The sequence below is a fragment of the Eumetopias jubatus genome, unplaced genomic scaffold (assembly GCF_037043125.1).
Source record: "Eumetopias jubatus isolate StellerSeaLion01/CBP00866 unplaced genomic scaffold, mEumJub1_p1.0 scaffold_1, whole genome shotgun sequence".
Taxonomy (NCBI): domain Eukaryota; kingdom Metazoa; phylum Chordata; class Mammalia; order Carnivora; family Otariidae; genus Eumetopias; species Eumetopias jubatus.
Window position 1 is genome coordinate 155,147,939 of NW_028274807.1, and position 19,385 is coordinate 155,167,323.

At 39.7% G+C, this 19,385-nt stretch overlaps 1 protein-coding gene across 2 annotated transcripts in view; it reads left to right on the forward strand.

Annotated features, from left to right (window-relative positions):
- The first annotated feature begins 13,070 nt into the window (after positions 1-13,070).
- Positions 13,071-19,385, forward strand: part of ABHD5 (abhydrolase domain containing 5, lysophosphatidic acid acyltransferase) — a 29,508-nt gene continuing 23,193 nt past the window's right edge. For both annotated transcript variants that reach the window (XM_028107163.1, XM_028107164.1), the window contains exon 1: positions 13,071-13,209. In XM_028107163.1, the coding sequence (XP_027962964.1) occupies positions 13,163-13,209 (47 nt within the window). In that variant the 5' untranslated portion in view covers positions 13,071-13,162. The remainder of the gene's footprint in view (positions 13,210-19,385) is intronic.

A 19,385-nucleotide genomic window follows, 5' to 3' on the forward strand; every position in this document is an offset into this window, starting at 1 on the left:
TGATACCAGCCAGGTGAGACCTCTTTACCCTCTTCCTTATATTCTTCTCTTCCCCAATTCTGAGTATGGAAGAGCCAGAAGATGGACAGGGGAGGACAGATGATCATGCTCATGGAATCCCCACTGCTGGAACAGGCAGTGACTTCTCGGGATGGATTCCTGCCATAAACAACACGTGTATTGCACTGATGGAAAAAAACTGGCCTGACCTCTGACCTCACTCCATGGGCATAGCCCTTGGGTTTTTCTTCCTTAGGTCACAAATGCTAACAAATACCAGTTTGCTCTAAGCAAAAGAATTAAGTGAATTACAGCCTGAGGCATCAGGGATGATGGATGTTACTTTGGTCACTGACTTTTATATATTTTTTTCAGATTAATTCCATGAGGCATAGTGATCACAGATTCTGTAATGCTCTATTTAAATTAGAAATTCTAACAATCATTTTCCTTTTACCAGTATTCAGTGATCAGAGAGACATTTTTGTAAATGTCACACAACGATTCCAATAAAAGGAAAGGGCTTTCACTTTTCACAGGTAACAGTTAAAGCTGAAAGGGCAAGGCCTTTCTTTCCATTTTTTTTTATCGATATTTTTGTAAATAAAACCTTAGAAGGGAATATACTCCTCTCCAAAAATAAATGAATCTTTCCATTCTGAGAATGATTTGATGCAACTCACAGAAGTGTGACAATCTGGGTTCCTTCTCTAGTCCTGCTCTTTTCCAAGGAGCTCCACTGACTTTTTGCAACCTCTGGTTTTTATTTTATTTTAATTTTTCAAAATCAGGCCAGAGATGCCCAGAAATAAAGTCTAGGAATAGCAATAATCTCAGCAATCCACCAGCCTGAAGAAGGTGGGGACAATAATGACATAAATTGTCCATTTGCCAAACTGTGTCCATAATGCAGGGACTTCAATCTCCATTGGCCCATTTTGGATCCAAAATGGAAGTTGTGTTGTAGGAGAATACAGTAGATATTATTGGTCTGGGGCTTCTCTGCATCCATTTCTCTTTCTTATCTGCCCCTTAGTTTCCTTCATTCTGATTACCCTTCAATCACTGCATAAGGTCTTGGGGGACTATCACTGAAGTTCTCCTCCTTCCACGACTCCTCTGGCCAGCTAAAGGGAAAGTAGTTGACCCACGTCAAAGCAATTCTTTGCTCCCTCCTTGGAATACGAATCTTGAGCTGAAGAATAAAGAGACTGAAAACTAGTTTAATTCCATCTGACTGGTAGTGCTTGCCCAGATTCTTCTTGCTATGAGGTGAGGATCTGTCTTTTCAGGCTCCAGGACAGCCTCTACGCTGATCTCATTATCCAGCCTCCCAGGTACCATATTGCCCTTGGGTTCCTTCAGGTTCATTTCTTCCTGCTTGAAATGGCTCAAGGGAGTTACTGTGATTGAAGCCAAAGAACCGAACTGATACAGAGAGCATCAGTCCTCACAAATCCCACTTTCAAAAGCAGTTATATTTTTATTTATTGTGTTGGAACATTTAAAGATTTCAACAAATTACACAGCCCTTAGTTCTTTCCTGTAAGACATGTATCCAGTCTGGGCAGTCTGATGTTTCTTTCTAGGGTTATAAATAAGTATTTTGTATTTGTACTTTGAGTTTTCTTCTTTCTCTTTTGCCTACTACTCCCCTCTTCTTCCAGGTAAAAGCACACAACTGTTATTTAAATAGTCCTTGGAGGGGTGCCTGGGTGGCTCAGTCGTTAAGCATCTGTCTTCAGCTCGTGATCCCAGGGTCCTGGGATCAGGCCCCACATCGGGCTCCCTGCTCAGCGGGGAGTCTGCTTCTCCCTCTCCCACTCCCTCTGCTTGTGTTCCCTCTCTCGCTGTGTCTCTCTGTCAAATGAATGGGTAAAATCCTAAAAATAAATAAATAAATAGTCCTTGGAAATAATATGAAATAATTACAATAGTACAAGTCATTTTTGGAAATATTAGCTTTAAAAATTCCCATTTGAGAATTTGAACAATCAAGACTAATATATCTTAAATAAAGGTGTATTTTTAAAGCCCATGGGAATGGATCGGTCATCAAGGCACACAAAGGGTTGTAAGCTAATAAACTATTCAAACAGCTCTAAGGTTACAAAGCAAGTCATGGAAGGAAGAGCAGTAGCATAGATCAATACACTGTGAGGTCTTTTGGCAATGGATATGAACATCTACAGGGAATTGCAATCAAATGGATGAATGTTCTATGAAAGAAGCGAGACACCAAAGCTCACATTCTTTATGAATCTGTTTACATAAAGTTAAGATCAGGCAAAACTAAACTATGGTATTAATACTTAAGGGAGGAGTTAACTTTAGAGAACTGGAGTAATGAATGAGTGGCATACGAGTGAGGTTTTGGGGATGTTGAAATGTTCCATTTCTTGACCTGGGTGATAAACACATTAGTGTTCACTTTAAAATAAAGCATTGGGATAGATGTTTGTTTTGTGCACCTTTCTGTATATGTATTTTACTGGAAAAAAAGTTTTAAAATGAAAAGTCAGTATCTTTTTTTTTTTCGGTTTTAAAGAAAAATCCTGGCCTTTCAGAATGGTGATTTTTAAGGCAGTTTATTACAGAGAAGTCAGTAAGTTTCTCTTTATTTACTGCTCTACTGCCTCACTTTTCATTTACCTTCCCCTCCATCAACACCTCTCTAAAAACATACTACTTCTGCTTGGGAACAGAGTATGAGTCACTAGGAAAATCTTTAGGATTTACTATTTGGCCATAGCTCCAATTCTGAGAATTCAATCAACTAGTTTAAAGTTTATTATTTTGTTCAAATCATTATGAGTAGTTGGGTAATGATCTCTTTGTGAGCAACAGAGGGAACTGATTGCTATATGAAATTTTTACTTTTATATTTCCGAACTTGGGGATGTTTAATTATACAACTATAAAGAGGTTCTAGCATGTGCTTTTAATTTTTTTTTAAGATTTATTTATTTTGGGGAGAGAGCGAGAAAGAGAGAGACATGGAGAAAACAAGTAAGGGGAGGGGCAGAGGGAGAAGCAGACTCCCTGAGGAGCAGGGAGTCCAGCGTGGGCAGGCTCCATCCTAGGACCCTGGGATTATGACCTGAGCCTAAGGCAGATGCTTAACCCACTGAGCCAACTAGGCACCCTAGCATGTGCTTTTACTGTTACATATTTAACTGTTTTTTTTTGTTTTGTTTTCAATACATTTAAAAAATTATATTCATGTAATTTTAAGTCATTTGTATTTTAAAGAAACTAATTTAAAACAACACTATATTTCTTTCATAGATTCAGTGTTTTTTGATTCAAATCCTGATTTGTATGCTATTCAAAGTGCAAACACTGGTTTTGAATTAAACCTGTATTTTGAACGGAAGAATAATTCAAAAGGAAATATTTAATGTCTCTTTGTTTTCTTTCTTTCAAGAGAAAAAAAAGTCTTCCACTTGAGTAAAGGCTAAACTGCCGTGATAATTCAAACAATTAGAAAGGAAAAGATTAAGATTTGCAGTTATATGGAGATGGAAACATCTCATTCTGGATTTGGAAGATCCAATTGTTAACTAAACTTGGCAATCATTATTCTCTAAGTTGTTAAAATGGTTAAACATTTATATAAGGTACCTAAATTCTTTCTTGCTTTGGATTTCAACTGAGATTCTATATATTTTATCTAGAGTGATAATTGCTTTCTTTTCATTTGTTTTCAACCAAATAAAGATAATCACAGTTATGCTGATAAGATATTCAGGAAGAAAAAAAAAGAGGCTATAACTATATCTCTTTTAGGATTTGCTATTTGACTATAACTCTAATTCTGAGAATTCAATCAACTAGTTTAAAGTTTATTATTTTTTTCAAATCATTATGGCTTAAAATTACATTAATTTTATATATATATCTTTACATCTATGACAGATGGATATCTGTCATAGGTATTAATCTATTATCTTTCTATCATAATCAAAGCATATTCTTAGTTTATTTTTAAATGAAATTCTGGGGCCTAAATCTGGAGATCATTCCTAGTTTCCTAAAAGTTTGGGAGATTTATGGTTAAGAGCCTAAACTTTTTAGCAGACTTTGGTGGTATTTTTACATAATGTTTCTATGACTGGACCAACTGGATTTCCAAGTTTTCAGTTAGGGTGAAAAATAATCCCTCTGATCCAATCCTCAGAAGTGGAGCTCGGCAAAAAGAGTGGATTCAGCATTCTTATAATTAAATGGCCCATGTAAATGACTGATTTACAAATTTAGTTAATAACTGAGGTCTCAGCTATTCTTGGCAATGGGAACACAGCCTCTCGCTGGTGACAGTTGCCTTATGTCTTTAAATTACACCTTTGGCTGGTAGCTCAGTGATTACTGCTCCACACTAAGAAGGCCATCAAAACCAGTCTTGTCTAGTTCATAGACAGCTACATTACTCTTTTCAATTACCCTGCAATAGATGCAAATCTATCACCATTGCTAGAAACACAACTCCAGGAGAGGGCCTTAGCAATGGGGGTATGTGGTAGGATAGCTTTTTAACAACCCACTACCACCTCATGGGACAGCCAGCACCACCACACTGGGGCTATGATACAAAGAGACAGAGAAAATTACTCTTGGTTCTTGCTACCATTTCTCTGTATAGTTGTTGGTAAGTAATAGAACCTCTCTATTCCCTGATTTCCCATTTGTTTCATTAAAATAATATTAACTGTTAAGAATGATGGAAAGATCAATTGGCTTAATCAGGTTGCATTTTTAATTCCTTGCAGGTGTTACTTACACCTGAGCTGTAACTCAGCCAACAAACAGGGTTTATTTGGTCCTCACAGTATACAGATTCCAAGATAGCTCTAAGAACTTTTGAGAATTATAAAGGAAGTAGAGAACACATCTCTATTCTCAAGGAATTATTATCCTTCAGGTGAGATAGGACCAACCCCAGTGAAAGTTGGCAAGCACACTAGCAAAATATAACCAACAAGAGCCACTGTCAAGTACTCTGATGTTTCTCCAGTGGTCTGTGACCAGACTCAGATGTGGAGAACTGGAAGCTTTGCTGGACCCCAAGGAAGGAAATCAAGGCTTATAGGATGGGCTCACTACTGAGGGTATAATTATTTTGGTAAATCATTTTAGTGTAATCTCATGCTACAGTGTAATTTTTGTTTGAAAGGTTTTATTGTGCAGAATAAATTTTTATGGTAACAAGGATAGATTCAATCTAGTAAAACTACATGTTGGTTATCATTAAAATGATCACTTTTGTTAATATACAACTTTCCCCCTCCAAAAAAAAGAATTGCACATATGTACATAAATGATGGTTTAAATGTCTAGCTTTGGGAGACTGATGAGCTAATGCAAAAGTAGCACAGAGCAATGTACATACTGCATATGCTACTGAACTTGAAAGATATTTAACAATAACCCACTTCCTTTACTGCAAGTAAAGATATTAGTTGACCCTTGAATAAGTGGAGGTTAGGGGTACTGACCCCCTGCACAGTGAAAATTCATGTATAACTTTGATTCCCCCCCAATATTTTTTAAAAGATTTTATTTGACACACACACACAGAGAGAGAGAGAGAGAGAGAGCACACAAGCAGTGGGAGAGGCAGAGGGAGAAGCAGGCTCCCCGCTAAGCAGGGAGCCCAATGTGGGGATAGATCCCAGGACCCTGAGATTATGACCTGAGCCAAAGGCAGATGCTTAACCAACTGAGCCACCCAGCACCCCTGCCTCTCCCCAAATTTAACTATGAATAATCTATTGTTGACCAGAAGCCTTACCTATAACAAATGGTCAATTAACATATATTTTGTATGTTATATGGATTACATACTTCATTCCTAGAACAAAGTAAGCTAGAGAAAAGAAAATGTTAAGAAAATCATAAGAGAAAATATGTTTACAGCACTGTACTGTATTTATTAAAAAAAAAAAATCCACATGTAAGTAGGCCCACCCAGTTCAAGCCCGTGTTGCTTAAGGGTCAAGGGTCCATTAAATCAGAGACTACGCTAAGAAGGGAGGATAGCTAAGCAATATCATCAAATCTCAAAGGAGAAATTACCCAGACAAAAGCCCTAAACTCAGCTATTAACTGTATATTCATCAGCACAGCTAAAAAAGTTCTCATAAATTGATTTGCAGCATCTTAATATTAAAACAAAATAAAAATCCAGAGCAGGTTATGTTGTCCAACTGATATTCTTCAAGCTCAAATATCTGTTATGGAGCTGCAAGTAATTTCTTCTGTTGCGTGTCTACCTACGTTGCCTGCTCCATTACTTTCTTCTGTAGAGTGTCCCTTCTTCTGCAAAATTTGCTTAATCATCTGGATTGTGCTTCTGTGGGGGTTCACTTTGTGGTAATTATTATGATTCATGCTGTATACCTCAACTTAAAAGAAAATAAGTCTTAGTTGAGACTCACTTTCATGAATCCTTACCACACTTGCTTGATCTTATAATCAGATCTCTAGTTTTTAAGTGCTTGAATATGCTTATGCATAGCTGTGTACCATTACAGAAAGTTCTTATACCCTTGTCATCTGTTTCTTTGTGTATTTTCAGTTAACTTGAGTTTATTCACCTTCTTGTGAAACCTTCATTTCTTTGCTTGCCATCTCCTTCTTTTAAATTTAAAGTTGATTAATTAACATAGCGTGTATTATTAGTTTAGAAGGTAGAGTTTAATGATTCATCAGTTGCATAGAACACCCAGTGCTCATTACATCAAGTGCCCTCCTTCATGCCCATCACCCAGTTATCCCTTCCCCTCACCCACCTCCCCTCCAGCAACCTTCAGCTTATTTCCTAGAGTTAAGAGTCTCTTATGGTTTGTCTCCCTCTCTGATTTTGTCTTATTTTATTTTTCCCTCCCTTCCCCTATGTTCATCTGTTTTGTTTCTTAAATTCCACATGAGTGAAATCATATTGCCATTTCCTTTGTAACTCTCCTACATTAAGGTAGAGTAGGCAATGGTGTGTTGGTTAACCAGATATTAAAAAAAAAAAAAAGCTCAGATTTCAATTGCCAGTTTCTGTGGCATAAATAGCCCCCAATTTCAAAGTTTCAAGGTTTCATATCCAGCTCAAAAATCCCTGAATATTTAACAATTGACTCTCATGAGCTGATAAGAGCTGGCTCTGTGTAGGTAAGCAATAATATTACTGCTAGTTTTGCAGTGACTTAGAACAGCATTTCCACTAACTGTTCATTCACTCATACCACCACAAAATTTTTCCAGCTGCGGGCATAGACAATCAACATATTTCAGTGTGGAATCAATGATGGGTAAAAATTGTTCCTCTGTGCATCCCTGTAGAGCTAAAGCTAAATAAGCCAATTTGCTGAATTACTTAGAACCAAGTATTTATTGCATCACAAACAGATTATTTCCCACTTGTCAGAAAATGTAATAGAGCCAAGATACCAGTTGCTGTTTGTTTTCTGCCATAAGTGCTGACTAAATGGAATGGATATTAAATAAGCTGTATTAAACTGAAGGATGCATTTTCAAAATGGTGAGGGGGTGAATCAAGAGGCAACATTAATGTCAGAGGGAATTATGGGTATGAACACTTTCTGTTACTGTATAAACCTGCCCCTGCTACAAAATGTTCAGGGGCATAAATAATGACTACGTAGAAGGGTTTTGCTCTTGGAAGTTCAAACATAGAAAAACAACTGACATTTTCAATGTCAACATTTTGGAGGACATTTTCCTGATTTATGAGGATACCTATTATTTCAGCATGCACTGATAAGAAAAAAAAAAAAAAACAACCAGAAGGAAAATAAAGGTTTAAAGATTTGAAATATGGTAGGAAAAATGTTTTAAGAAACATTGATTCTACTGAAAATAAAAATCCAGGGTTCTTCTATTATAATCAAATGATATGGAAGGTAGAGGAAAGGAACACTGTTAAACTTCTCTCCCCAAATCATCATGACTTCAAATTTCCTGGGGACAGGGGACATGACCGGAAATTGAATGCAAGCCCCTTTCCCCTCTCCTCCCTGCCCCCACCTTCAAATGTTGATGGGAGATTTGGCCCTGCTGTACTTCTGGATACTGACCCACACATCTAGCTTCCCAGTGTTGGCATCACTACAAGCCATGGTGACAGAGGGGACATCATATTGCAGTTCTCACTCTATTTCACTTGTGATCTTTCTCTTTCTTTTTTTATGCATGCCTGTGCTAATCTTACCACTCATATCTGTCTTCTCCCTACCTTCAGCTTCCTTTCCTCATTTGAGGGGTGCGTGTTGAGAGTAGACTTTCTGAGGAAAGTTTTCCTGTCATGACTGGCTCCTATAATCATAGCATAAAAACCACCAAGTTATAACCTTTTCACTTGTCAACACCTAAACTAAATGCCATGCTTATTAAATACAAATGAAAACAAGTTTGGCTTCTGCAGGAAGCAATCTCTGAGACAGAGCTTAATGTTCAGGGAATGCCCTTGTGATCAACACCCATGGGAAGGAGGGGTTAAGTGGGACTGGGAAGAAGCTGAGCTTTGATGCAGGCTTGACAGCCTCAGCCACGGGGAGTTCTGGAGCCAAAAAGGCTCATCTGAACTGTCCCATTTTGGGTGGAAATGGCTGATCCTTTGTATTCCTACCTTCAGCCATTATTAGATGTGAGTTTTCCTCTGAAGGGCATGACCTTGGTGAGGTGGCTCTTTGTAGGTAAGGTGTTCCCTGAAGGAACGGAAAGCTGTTCCACTGAAACTCTCAGGGCAACTATGGGAATAAGTCCTTCCTTGAAGTGGGATTTGAGCACCTCTTCATGTCCACCCCTGCAAATCTCCTTACCCTGAAAAATATCTACCATCGTTCACACATCTTACTTCCTTCATAAGAGCACAAAAGGCTACTGAGCAATATATCAAAAACTATTTGTGATTTCAACAAATGGTGCTGGAGCAATTAGATAGCCATAGGCAATAAATAAACAACACCCCTGAACCAAACCTCTTACTTTATACAAATATTAACTCAAAATGAATCATGGACTTAATGTAACATGAAAACCATAAAACTTTTAGAAAAGGACAAAGGAGAAAATCTTTGGGACCTCAGGTTAGGCAAAGAGGTCTTAGACAACATCAAAGCATAAGCCCATTAAAAAATCAATACATTGGATTTCATTAGATTAAAAACTTTGTTCTGCAAAAGCCCAAGTGATGAGGATGAGAACACAAGCTGCCTATGGGAGAAAATATTTTCAGACCATATATCTGACAAAGAACTAGTATCTAGAGAACATAAAAAGTTCTTAAAACTCAACAGTTGGAAAATGGGCAAGAGACATGAACAGACATTTCTTGAAAAGGATATAAGCATGTGAAAAGATGCTCAACATCACTAGTCGTCAGGGAAATGCAAATTTCAAAATATAGTGGCTTAAAACCACCACCATTTTGTTTTTGTTTTCACCATCATTTGGGTCAGGAATTTAAGCTCATCTGGACACATACTTTAATCCACCTGGTGTCGGTTGATGTCATTCACTCAGCTGCATTCGGTGGAGAGTGGGCTGAAAATCTTAGAAGTCTGGTGCTGCAGTGCTCTCCATGTGGCCAGCAGAGCTTCCTCACAGCATGGTAGTCTCGGGGTAGTCAGACTTTCAAAAGGAATTATAAGAATTGGTAAATATTGAAGCTATCGATCCCTTAAATTCCAACCTTGGAAACTGCAGCATCACTTCTGCCACATTTTAATGGTCAAAACAAATCACAGCTCAGACTAAAGGGGAGAGAAAATAGACTCCAACTTTCAATGTGAGAAGCAGTAAAGAATTTACGACCATCTTACTCTACCATGGGGGCGATTATTTAATTATTTGAAAAAATACTTCTCTTTGTAGGAAGTTTTTAAAAATTAGGTTTTTAAAAAATTCAAACTTTAAAAAATAAATATTGAGTTGTTCAAGTTTCTTATTTTTATCTTGTCAGTTTTTGGCAAATTATGTTTTCTAAATATCTTGTCTATTTTATCTAAGTTGTCAAATTCATTTGCATAAAGCTATTTGTAATATTGCCTCCTTATCATCCTAATGTTGGTAAGATCTGAGGTCACATCCTTTTTTCCAAACCTGATAGTCTTCATTCATGCTTTTTTTTTCTTGATTAGTTAGCTAGGAGTTTATCAATTTTATTAATCTCAAAGAACCAACTTTTGGCTCACATTCCATGGATTTTGCTTTGTCTACATATCAGTATGCTCTGGAGAGCTTTCCAAATTAGTGCATATAGATTTACCTCATTTTTTAAAAAAATTTTTTATTGTTATGTTAATCACCATACATTACATCATTAGTTCTTGATATAGTGTTCCATGATTCATTGTTTGTGCATAACACCCAGTGCTCCATGCAGAACGTGCCCTCCTTAATACCCATCACCAGGCTAACCCATCCCCCCACCCCCTCCCCTCTAGAACCCTCAGTTTGTTTTTCAGAGTCCATCGTCTCTCATGGTTCCTCTCCCCCTCTGACTTACTCCCCTTTATTCTTCCCCTCCAGCTATCTTCTTCTTTTTCTTTTTTCTTAACATATCTTGCATTATTTGTTTCAGAAGTACAGATCTGTGATTCAACAGTCTTGCACAATTCACAGCGCTCACCATAGCACATACCCTCCCCAATGTCTATCATCCAGCCACCCCATCCCTCCCACCCCCTACCACTCAGCAACACTCAGTTTGTTTCCTGAGATTAAGAATTCCTCATATCAGTGAGGTCATATGATACATGTCTTTCTCTGATCGACTTATTTCACTCAGCATAACACTCTCCAGTTCCAACCACGTCATTGCAAATGGCAAGATCTCATTCCTTTTGATGGCTGCATAATATTCCATCGTGTATATATACCACATCTTCTTTATCCATTCATCTGTCGATGGACATCTTGGCTCTTTTCACAGTTTGGCTATTGTGGACATTGCTGCTATAAACATTGGGGTGCACGTACCCCTTCAGATCCCTACATTTGTATCTTTGTTGGATTTACCTCATTTTTATTAATTGCTGTCATGGTATTTCATATTATGGGAGTATTTAATCATGGGCATTCTTATGAGAGAAAGAGAGTGCCAGCACACAGGAATGGGAAGGCGGGGTAGGGAGAAGGGCAGAGGGAAAGGAAGAGAGAGAATCTCAGGCAGACTCCATGCTGAGAACAGAGCCCAACATGGGGCTTGGTCTCATGACCTTGAGATCATGACCTGAGCCAATACCAAGAGTTGGACGCTTAAGCAACTGAGCCACCCAAGTGCCCCTATCCCATGTTCTTATTATCTCCCTACTGTACTTACTTTCTCACTTTGTTTAATTACAGCACTTTATAAGAATTTATAGGTCAGTCAGGCCATTGAAGCCCTAGAAAACCCTCCATGTCTCAGCCTCATTCTGGTTTACAAGTGCTTGCTTGGCAGACATCTGATAAAGGCCCAGATCCCTTTGTTGGCATTTTCCCTAAAAAAATCCCCGTTGGGATTAAAGCCAACCTTGGAACCAGTGGGGCACCACGCATCAATCTGTATGGTACACTTAGTTTTGGTGATATAATGGCTGCATTTAGTTTTTTGGACTCCACAGTTCGGGAATAACATGCAGAGCAGGCCATGTACTTGCCTTAAAAGTGTCACAACCTGACTATCCGATTGGAGAGTCAAAGTAAGTGCTGGTGATCTTCCAACATAAGCACTCTCACTCAAGGTAACTGGATAGTAGGTCACCAAAAGGAAGTGGATTTGGAAACAGCACCAGGTTGTCCTAGAACTTTGGGAGATCTGGTCTCAGACCTTTTTAATACATTGTTTTTCTGCTACTAAAACAGAGTGGACTCATAGTAGGCACACAGTACACAAGAATGGATGAATGATAGTGAAGGGAAGGAAAAATTCTTCTCTACCTTCAAGATCTTCCAACTGGACTTAAATTTATGAGACAGATTAACAGGAGAAAAAAATCCAACAGTTTATTACATGTACACAGAGGCCCAATAATGAAATTGAGACCTAAAGAAATGACCAAGGCAAGAACTTTTTATACTTTTCAGACAAAGAGACAATATATCTGTGAAAAATTGACAGGATATAGAAAAGTTAACTTTGAAAGCTTCAATTAGTAAGGAATTCTAAACAGAATTTGGGCTGGGGTAGTAAATTAGTAAAAAGTAGCTAGGGTTGTTTATAAAGCCTTCTTGGCTCTAAATTTCCCATCTCTGGTGATAAGCCTATCTCTTTACCTCCTGGCACAGAGAGGGTACCTATCACATGGAGATTTATTTCCTGTTTTCAGGGGACAGAGGAGGGTCTGAGTGTCCCTCCTACATAGATTCTCTTAAATAACTTTCATTTAAAATAATCATTATGCCAAAATGGCACATTTGGGGGCAGCCTGCCTTTGGCCTCTACCGTAGGGAGAGGTATAATTACAAAACCAGGCAGTATCTGATGGCTAAAAGACTTGAAAGCAGGTCAAGAATGTTGACATTTAGATTAGTGAATCCCCCTTAAGAACTCTAAGTACCTCAACACTGACTTTACATCCCTCCAATATATATATAGCGAGCGGGGCACACGGGAGTTGCTGGTTCTGCCACTACTGTAACCCCAGCACGTCACTGAATATTGATTGAAGAGTCCTGAGTCACCCTTTCCCCTTGGCTACCCACCTGGAGGGACGGGCTGGCAGAAGGCCAGAGTCCCCTCCATTGCTGCAGTTCCATTCACCAATGCAGCGTGTATCGGATACTATCTTAGAGCTCTTCCAGCGAAGGTCCCAGGGTACTTCCAGAATGACTGCCTCGTGCCCAGCACTGACAGTTAATATTAGCGTTTGGTGCATTAACACGGTCATTACCGAAACCAGTTACTACCTAACACTCGGTTGACAGCCCCGCCCAGCGCCCTTACACGATCGCGCCAGGCATTAGGGCGCACGCGCAGCTGGTAAACGCGGGTGGAGATAGCCGGGCACGCGCTCGCGCGCGGTCGCACCGCCCCGTGGTGTGGGGGGGGGGGGCGACGCATGCGCGGGCAGCGGTGGCCTTAAGGGCGGCGGCTGCTCCCGGTGTCCCAGTCGGCCTGTCAGCCGGCTTGGAGGCGCGGCCCGTGGCTCGCGCAGTGACGGCGGTCATGGCGGCGGAGGAGGAGGAGGTGGGCTCGGCGGACACCTGCGAGAGGTGAGTGCGGCCGGGATTTCGTGAGGTTCGGGATCGCGTCTTCCACGGGTTCAGGTCGGGCCGGGCAGCCTTGCCGAGGATTCGTACCCCCCCGGCCTCTATCGTCCCGCCCGGCGTGAGACCGCCCTGCGCCCCGAGAGACACCCCGGCCTGGCTCTGTCCCTGCCGGGCGCCCTTTGGCGTTGAGGGGCTGCAAGTGTGTGAATCCTACCCGGCCGCGCCAAGGGGCCGCCGCGATGTTGTGTAAGCGTCTCCTCCGGGCCGGCGGCGAGGGTGGCCCGGCGGCGAGGTTGGCCCGGCACCCACCCCCTGCTCGTCATCCGGGGACTCCTCGGACCCCGCCTGCCCGGGAGCGGCCGGCGGGCGGTGGCTGGCGGTCCCCAAACCTGCCTCGAACCAGGGGAAACGGCTCAGTCACTCGTGCACTTCCGAGCGCGGCTTCTGTCTGCAGGTGCGCGCTGTTCTCTCTCGAGGGGACAGGAACGAATGCGCCGCCTGGGCAGAGCCTCCGGAGCCTGGAGGAAGGGGAGGCGCTTCCCTGGGGCCGTAGGAGATGGAGAGCCCAAAATCGCCCTGGAAAGTGCAGGAGATTGGGAGGTGTCGGGGGAAGGAGCAGCCCAGCGTGAGGGAAAGGGGTTTGAGGGCGTGGGTATATGACTTTGGGTTTCAGAAAGCGTTTAATGTGTAGATACTTAGTGGAAAGAATATTAACACGATATGGATATCAAGTTCAGAATTAATAATCTTTCAGAGATCTTCCTTTGCTTCTAAGTGTTCCGGTGTTACCAGAGAAGTGTGTGTGTGCGCACATGTATATGTAGGAAACTTTATGGAATTTGGAGGACAGAGGTCCAACGTGAGAAACTTTTTGATATACTAAGTTTAAATTATTCTCTTCCACCTGTAACTAACTTCATGCCCTTGTCAGTAGACAAATAGCAATTAGTGGAAAAATTAAATTACGAATATTATTGCCATATTTCTCAAGGCTGGTCATTTCTTTTAGAAAGTAAATAAATTTTTGTGTTTCTCTATATATGTTTAATATTTTGACAATAATTCTACTTCAGATGTCGGGAGAAACTTGCATATGAAGCATAACCTAAAGGATAGAAAGTAATATGGAGTACCATGAAGACAGTTGTATTTGGAAAGATATGGGATGGAGGAGGTGACAGTTTTGAAATATTAGAAACTAGGTTCTTCCCTTGAAGTTTGTTTACATTATGAATGGGTTCATTGTTTTGGTTTGTTGATGAATTTCCTTGTTGAGGTAAGATGCTGAATGTCCTCATATGGACATAAATAGGAATCTAACTGGTAGCTTGTTCCCACCCACCTAGTTTGTCATAACATTTTTTGCTCTTTCTGAAAGTGCTTTTAGGTGGACTTTTTGGTCTCCATATCGTTGTGGGACCTGGGAGTCCAGGGCATGACTGTGAAAAGAATTTGTGGATTGGGTGATGTCCACAGGTCATTGGGGACAGACTATAAAAAATCTTTAGCAGCTGAGCAGCCATAGTCCCATGACAGAGGTGGGCCTCCTTGGTACTCTTGGCAGTATACTTGAGCAATGTCCAGTGTCCATACCAGTGTAGTCGTCTGAACTGTACCAAGCAGACAACCAAGTACCTGCTCCTGCTAGGTGCTGCCTAATGTGTTTATATTAAACCTAAGATCAACCCTGTGTGCATGGTGTTACTGTCCATTTTTCATTTGCAGCTGCAACTGAAAGGGCTACCAGTGCCCGATTAGCAAGTGGCAGCGCTGGATTGGAGCTCCCCAGGTGTCTAGATTTAGTTTAATGTCCTCTCCCATATTTCTGGTGCTTCTCAGTAGGACTGGGATTCATGTGGGATGTTTGGTTCTTGCCTCTTTTGCTTACTCTATTGACACTTTGTTATTTAATCCTTGCATTGATACAGAGCTTATTTGTTTAAAAAAAATTTGGTTAATCAACAATGGAACTGTCCCAGGAGCCAATGTAAGTTGTGGGAATACAGGTCTTGAATCAAGTTCCCTATCTTTAAGACATTTCAGGTTTAGTTGGGGAATTGACATTAACAAAGGAAACAATTATGAAATGGTCATAGGAAGGCTTTTTGGCACCTATGATTCTTGTTTTCTTGTGACTTTCTTAGTGAAGACAGGCATGCCTGGAAGCCATTTGGCTTTCAACATCTAATCCTTTTTCATTGCAATACAGTTGAGAAAGCTAAATGTAACAAGAATAGGGAAGACTTCTGTGCATTGCTGAAAGGTTGTCCCAGAGAATGATAGAGTTGGATGATCTGTTGAGTTTAGAGGAAAGCTGTGACAAAATTGCTCAGTTGCAGAGCAGATAGTAAAATAGGTGGTTTGCAGTGGTGTGTTGGAGTTGGCTTGTAGTGTCAACGATTGCTAAGTTTTCAAGAATTTTGCCAACTTTTGGGAGCTTGAAATCAGCCATGGTGGTAGTATTTACATCATGGAAATCATAAAATGCTACAGGTAAAGGATTTTTTTCTCCCCTTCGCCTCCAGTGGGTTTATCAGCCATCTACTGGATTTATAATAGAATTTGACTGTAGTCCTTTGCCTTGGAGATAGGATAGTGGATTTTGCTATTTTTTAAAAGACTACTAAGATCGATGATTCCTCTCTTTCGCCATCTCTCCTTCCCAAATCCTTGCTATCTGACTTCTTAAAAATCACAGCATTTCTCAATGATACATTTCAATGGGCTTTATTTTTCTGGGTCCTTATCTTTCTTGGGTCTTTCTCAGTGTTTGACACTGTAAAGATAGCTTCTCCTTATTAAAATTCTTAACAGACATTGTAGCTCTTAAGACATTTTGCTTCATGCCCTACTTTAGGCCAGTAGTCACTTTTATTAGGTTCTATTCTTTTTCTCATTCTTTAAATGTCATAATTCTCCAAGATTCTATCTTCATCTTTCATCTGTGTTTTAATATTTTGTCTTGTTTACTTATACTCCTTGAAGCATCTTTTCTGTGGAGAGAACTGAAATCTCATCCTCATGATGGAGTCCTCTTTAGTACTCTGATGGTGTTTCTAATTGTGTGCCAGATGTTTGTACCTTATTCCTCAAATGTAACATGTCCAGACTTGGATGTCATTTTCACCTTTCTTCCCCTGAACTAAACAATACAAAAAGTCCAGTTCTTCCCCTTGACTTACCTGTTTTCATTAGGCACTTATGTTCTTCTGGTCATCCATGTTCAGAACTGTGGCCTGATCTTTTGACTGCCCCCTTCGGTCTTCATTGCCCTGAATACCAAATCTACCAAGTCCAGTAGATTCTAAGTACATTATCTTTCCATTTCCAGTGTTTCCTGGGAATCACCTGGTTCTGACCCTTCATATTCCCTTTTTTGGTTTATAGCAGGCTTTATTTATTTTTTTAAATATTTAATTTATTTATTTGACAGAGAGTGAGAGCACGCACCAGAGCACAAGCAGGGGGAGCAGGAGCTGGAGAAGCAGGCTCCCCGCTGAGCAGGGAGCCCAATGTGGGACTAGATGTGGGGCTCGATCCCAGGATCATGACCTGAGCTGAAGGCAGATGCTTAACTGACTGAACCACCCACGCGCCCCTATATAGCAGGCTTTAGTAACCCATTTTGTTCCCATGCTTTCAACATAGCTTATTTCATCAGTTACTTTTCTGTCCCCAAGAAGCACAGTCTTGTTTGTAGCAGCCACACGCAGTGGCTTTATTATAGGTGCTCAGCCTGACTTAAAGCCCTTTGTAGGCGGCTTGGCTCTTCTCTATCTTTGGAGTCTTATTTCTTCCCTGTGCACTGGGCTCTAGCCAAGCTTTCGTTGTTTCCTAAACATGTTCCTTGCTCATCCTGTTTCCCCTCATGTCTTCGTTCACATGGTTTTCTCTGAACCAACACAGATTGTTATCTCTCTTCTCCAAAGGCCTATGGTATTTTCCTAAGCTTTCGTTATGGCACTTACACCATGTTTTGTAATGTAGTTATTTGTTTTGTCAGCTCATTGAGGTCAAAGCTTTTGTCTTACTCAAATGTCTGGTAAAGCCCGAAGGGGATTCATAAATAGTAAACTTCAATAAATGTTTATTGAATTAAACACTTAAATATTGTAAATTTATGCTGACACATTAAGATAAAAAACCTAGTTATTGATAATATATTTTGCAGCTTAGTAGCGATATTTTTTCATTCTAAGATATTCAAAGAACATCAAAAGATATATTCATAAGAAATCAAAGTTTGAATTTGACTAGGACAACAACCAAGATCATAAACTTAAGTTATATTGGGAGATTGGGAATATGATTCTATTTCTTAATCTTGGGTGAACCAACTCATACTTCATTGTTTTGCCTGTTCTTCAAAATGCCAGTCACAGACCAGCAAATGGAGATTTCAGTCCTGTGACAAAGAACCTAACAAACGATTGTAAAGTCCCAGGATGGTCCACTTAATAAAAACAACACTGGATAATACATTTGAGAATTACAGATGACTCTGAATGGAGTCCTTAAGGATTTGACTTATATTCTTTATAATAGCCATTCAGAAATATTATATTGTTAGGTTTTTAGTCTAACCTCATTGTACTATAATTCTTCATTCCTGATTGTGAATCATAAAGAATTGTGTGGAAAGATGATTTTATTATTATATTATTATTATTTTTAAAAGATTTTATTTATTTATTTGACAGAGAGAGAGACACGCGAGAGAGGGAACACAAGTAGGGGGAGTGGGAGAAGGGAGAAGCAGGCTTCCCGCTGAGAAGGGAGCCCGATGCAGGGCTCAGTCCCAGGACTCTGGGATTATGACTTGAACCAAAGGCAGATGCTTAACAACTGAGCCACCCAGGTGCCCAAGATGATTTTATTATTAAAAATTATTATTCAGTTTGAGACTTGGGATTTTTAGTTTTTATCTAGTAGATAAACTTATTTTAGAAGTTACATGAAATGCCACTTGGATTTGTTAAGCAGTATAAATCTAAAAGTACACCTGTAGTTTTCTTTAAGTATGTTTGATGCTGTATCCGACTCCAGGATGGTTTGTTTACTGTTTGAGAGAAGGTAGGAAACAATTGGGGAAAAAATATCACCAGGACATGACTATGTGTAAAAAATACTGATTCTCCAACTCTGGGTCTTTAAGAGTTACAGGTTAGAAATTTAAGGGGTAAAAAGTTAAAGAATGTGAATTAATGTGTTAAAATATATTAGAGGGCTTGAGTTATCATTGATCTAATGGTTAGTGATAATTTGAATCATGTGAGTTGTTTACTTAAAATGAAAGGGCATGATAGGATTTTCCATTAGCCAGGAAAGAAGGCCTTTATTTGCAAAAGTGTTGTCCAGTTTGGAAGTTTTTAATCATTCATTGGTTGAAGTATTATTTCAGAAGAATATGTATATTCACACCTCTAATCAATTTGGGTATTTACAAAAGAAGCAAAACCTCATAGTTTCTCTAAAGAGAGAGAATACTGTACTTTTCTCTTTTGACAGTACCAGTATAGAGATTGAGGCCATTTTAAACAAAATTCTAAATGTAATGAAATCCTCTTTACTTATAACCTAATTAGAAATGTTATTTAAGTGGCCAGCAGTGTGTGGAAATTGGCCAGACTTTTGTATATTTTCTTCAGAAAACTTTGAAAACTGTTTCACAATATTTATAGATTGTGCAATTCAGGTTTGGTAATAATATAGATAGTCAAATGTCTAAGAGAGCAAACAGGGATTACCAGGAAACTTAAATGTTAACGGCAATAGGGTATAAGTACAATGTTATTTTTAAAAAAAGATTAGTTAGGGATGCCTGGGTGGCTCAGGTCATGATCTTGGGGTCCTGGGATCAAGTCCTGTACTGGGCTCCTTGCTCAGTGGGGAGCCTGCTTCTCCCTCTGCCTGCTGCTCCCCCAGCTTGTGCTCTCTCTCTCTCTGATAAATAAATAAAATCTAAAAAAAACCCAAAAAGATTAGATAGAAATTTAAGGAAAAAAAATCAGTGTTTTGTTTCTCAAACTCAGGATGCTTAAAATCAGATTCTTAAGTTAATAAACTCTATTAATATGTTAAGCACATCTTTTTTGTCTTTCCTTAGAATGCCACCTCGTGTGTAACCTTTCAAAGTTTTGTGTTTTTTTTTTTTTTAACTTGGGAAGTCTGCTCACTAA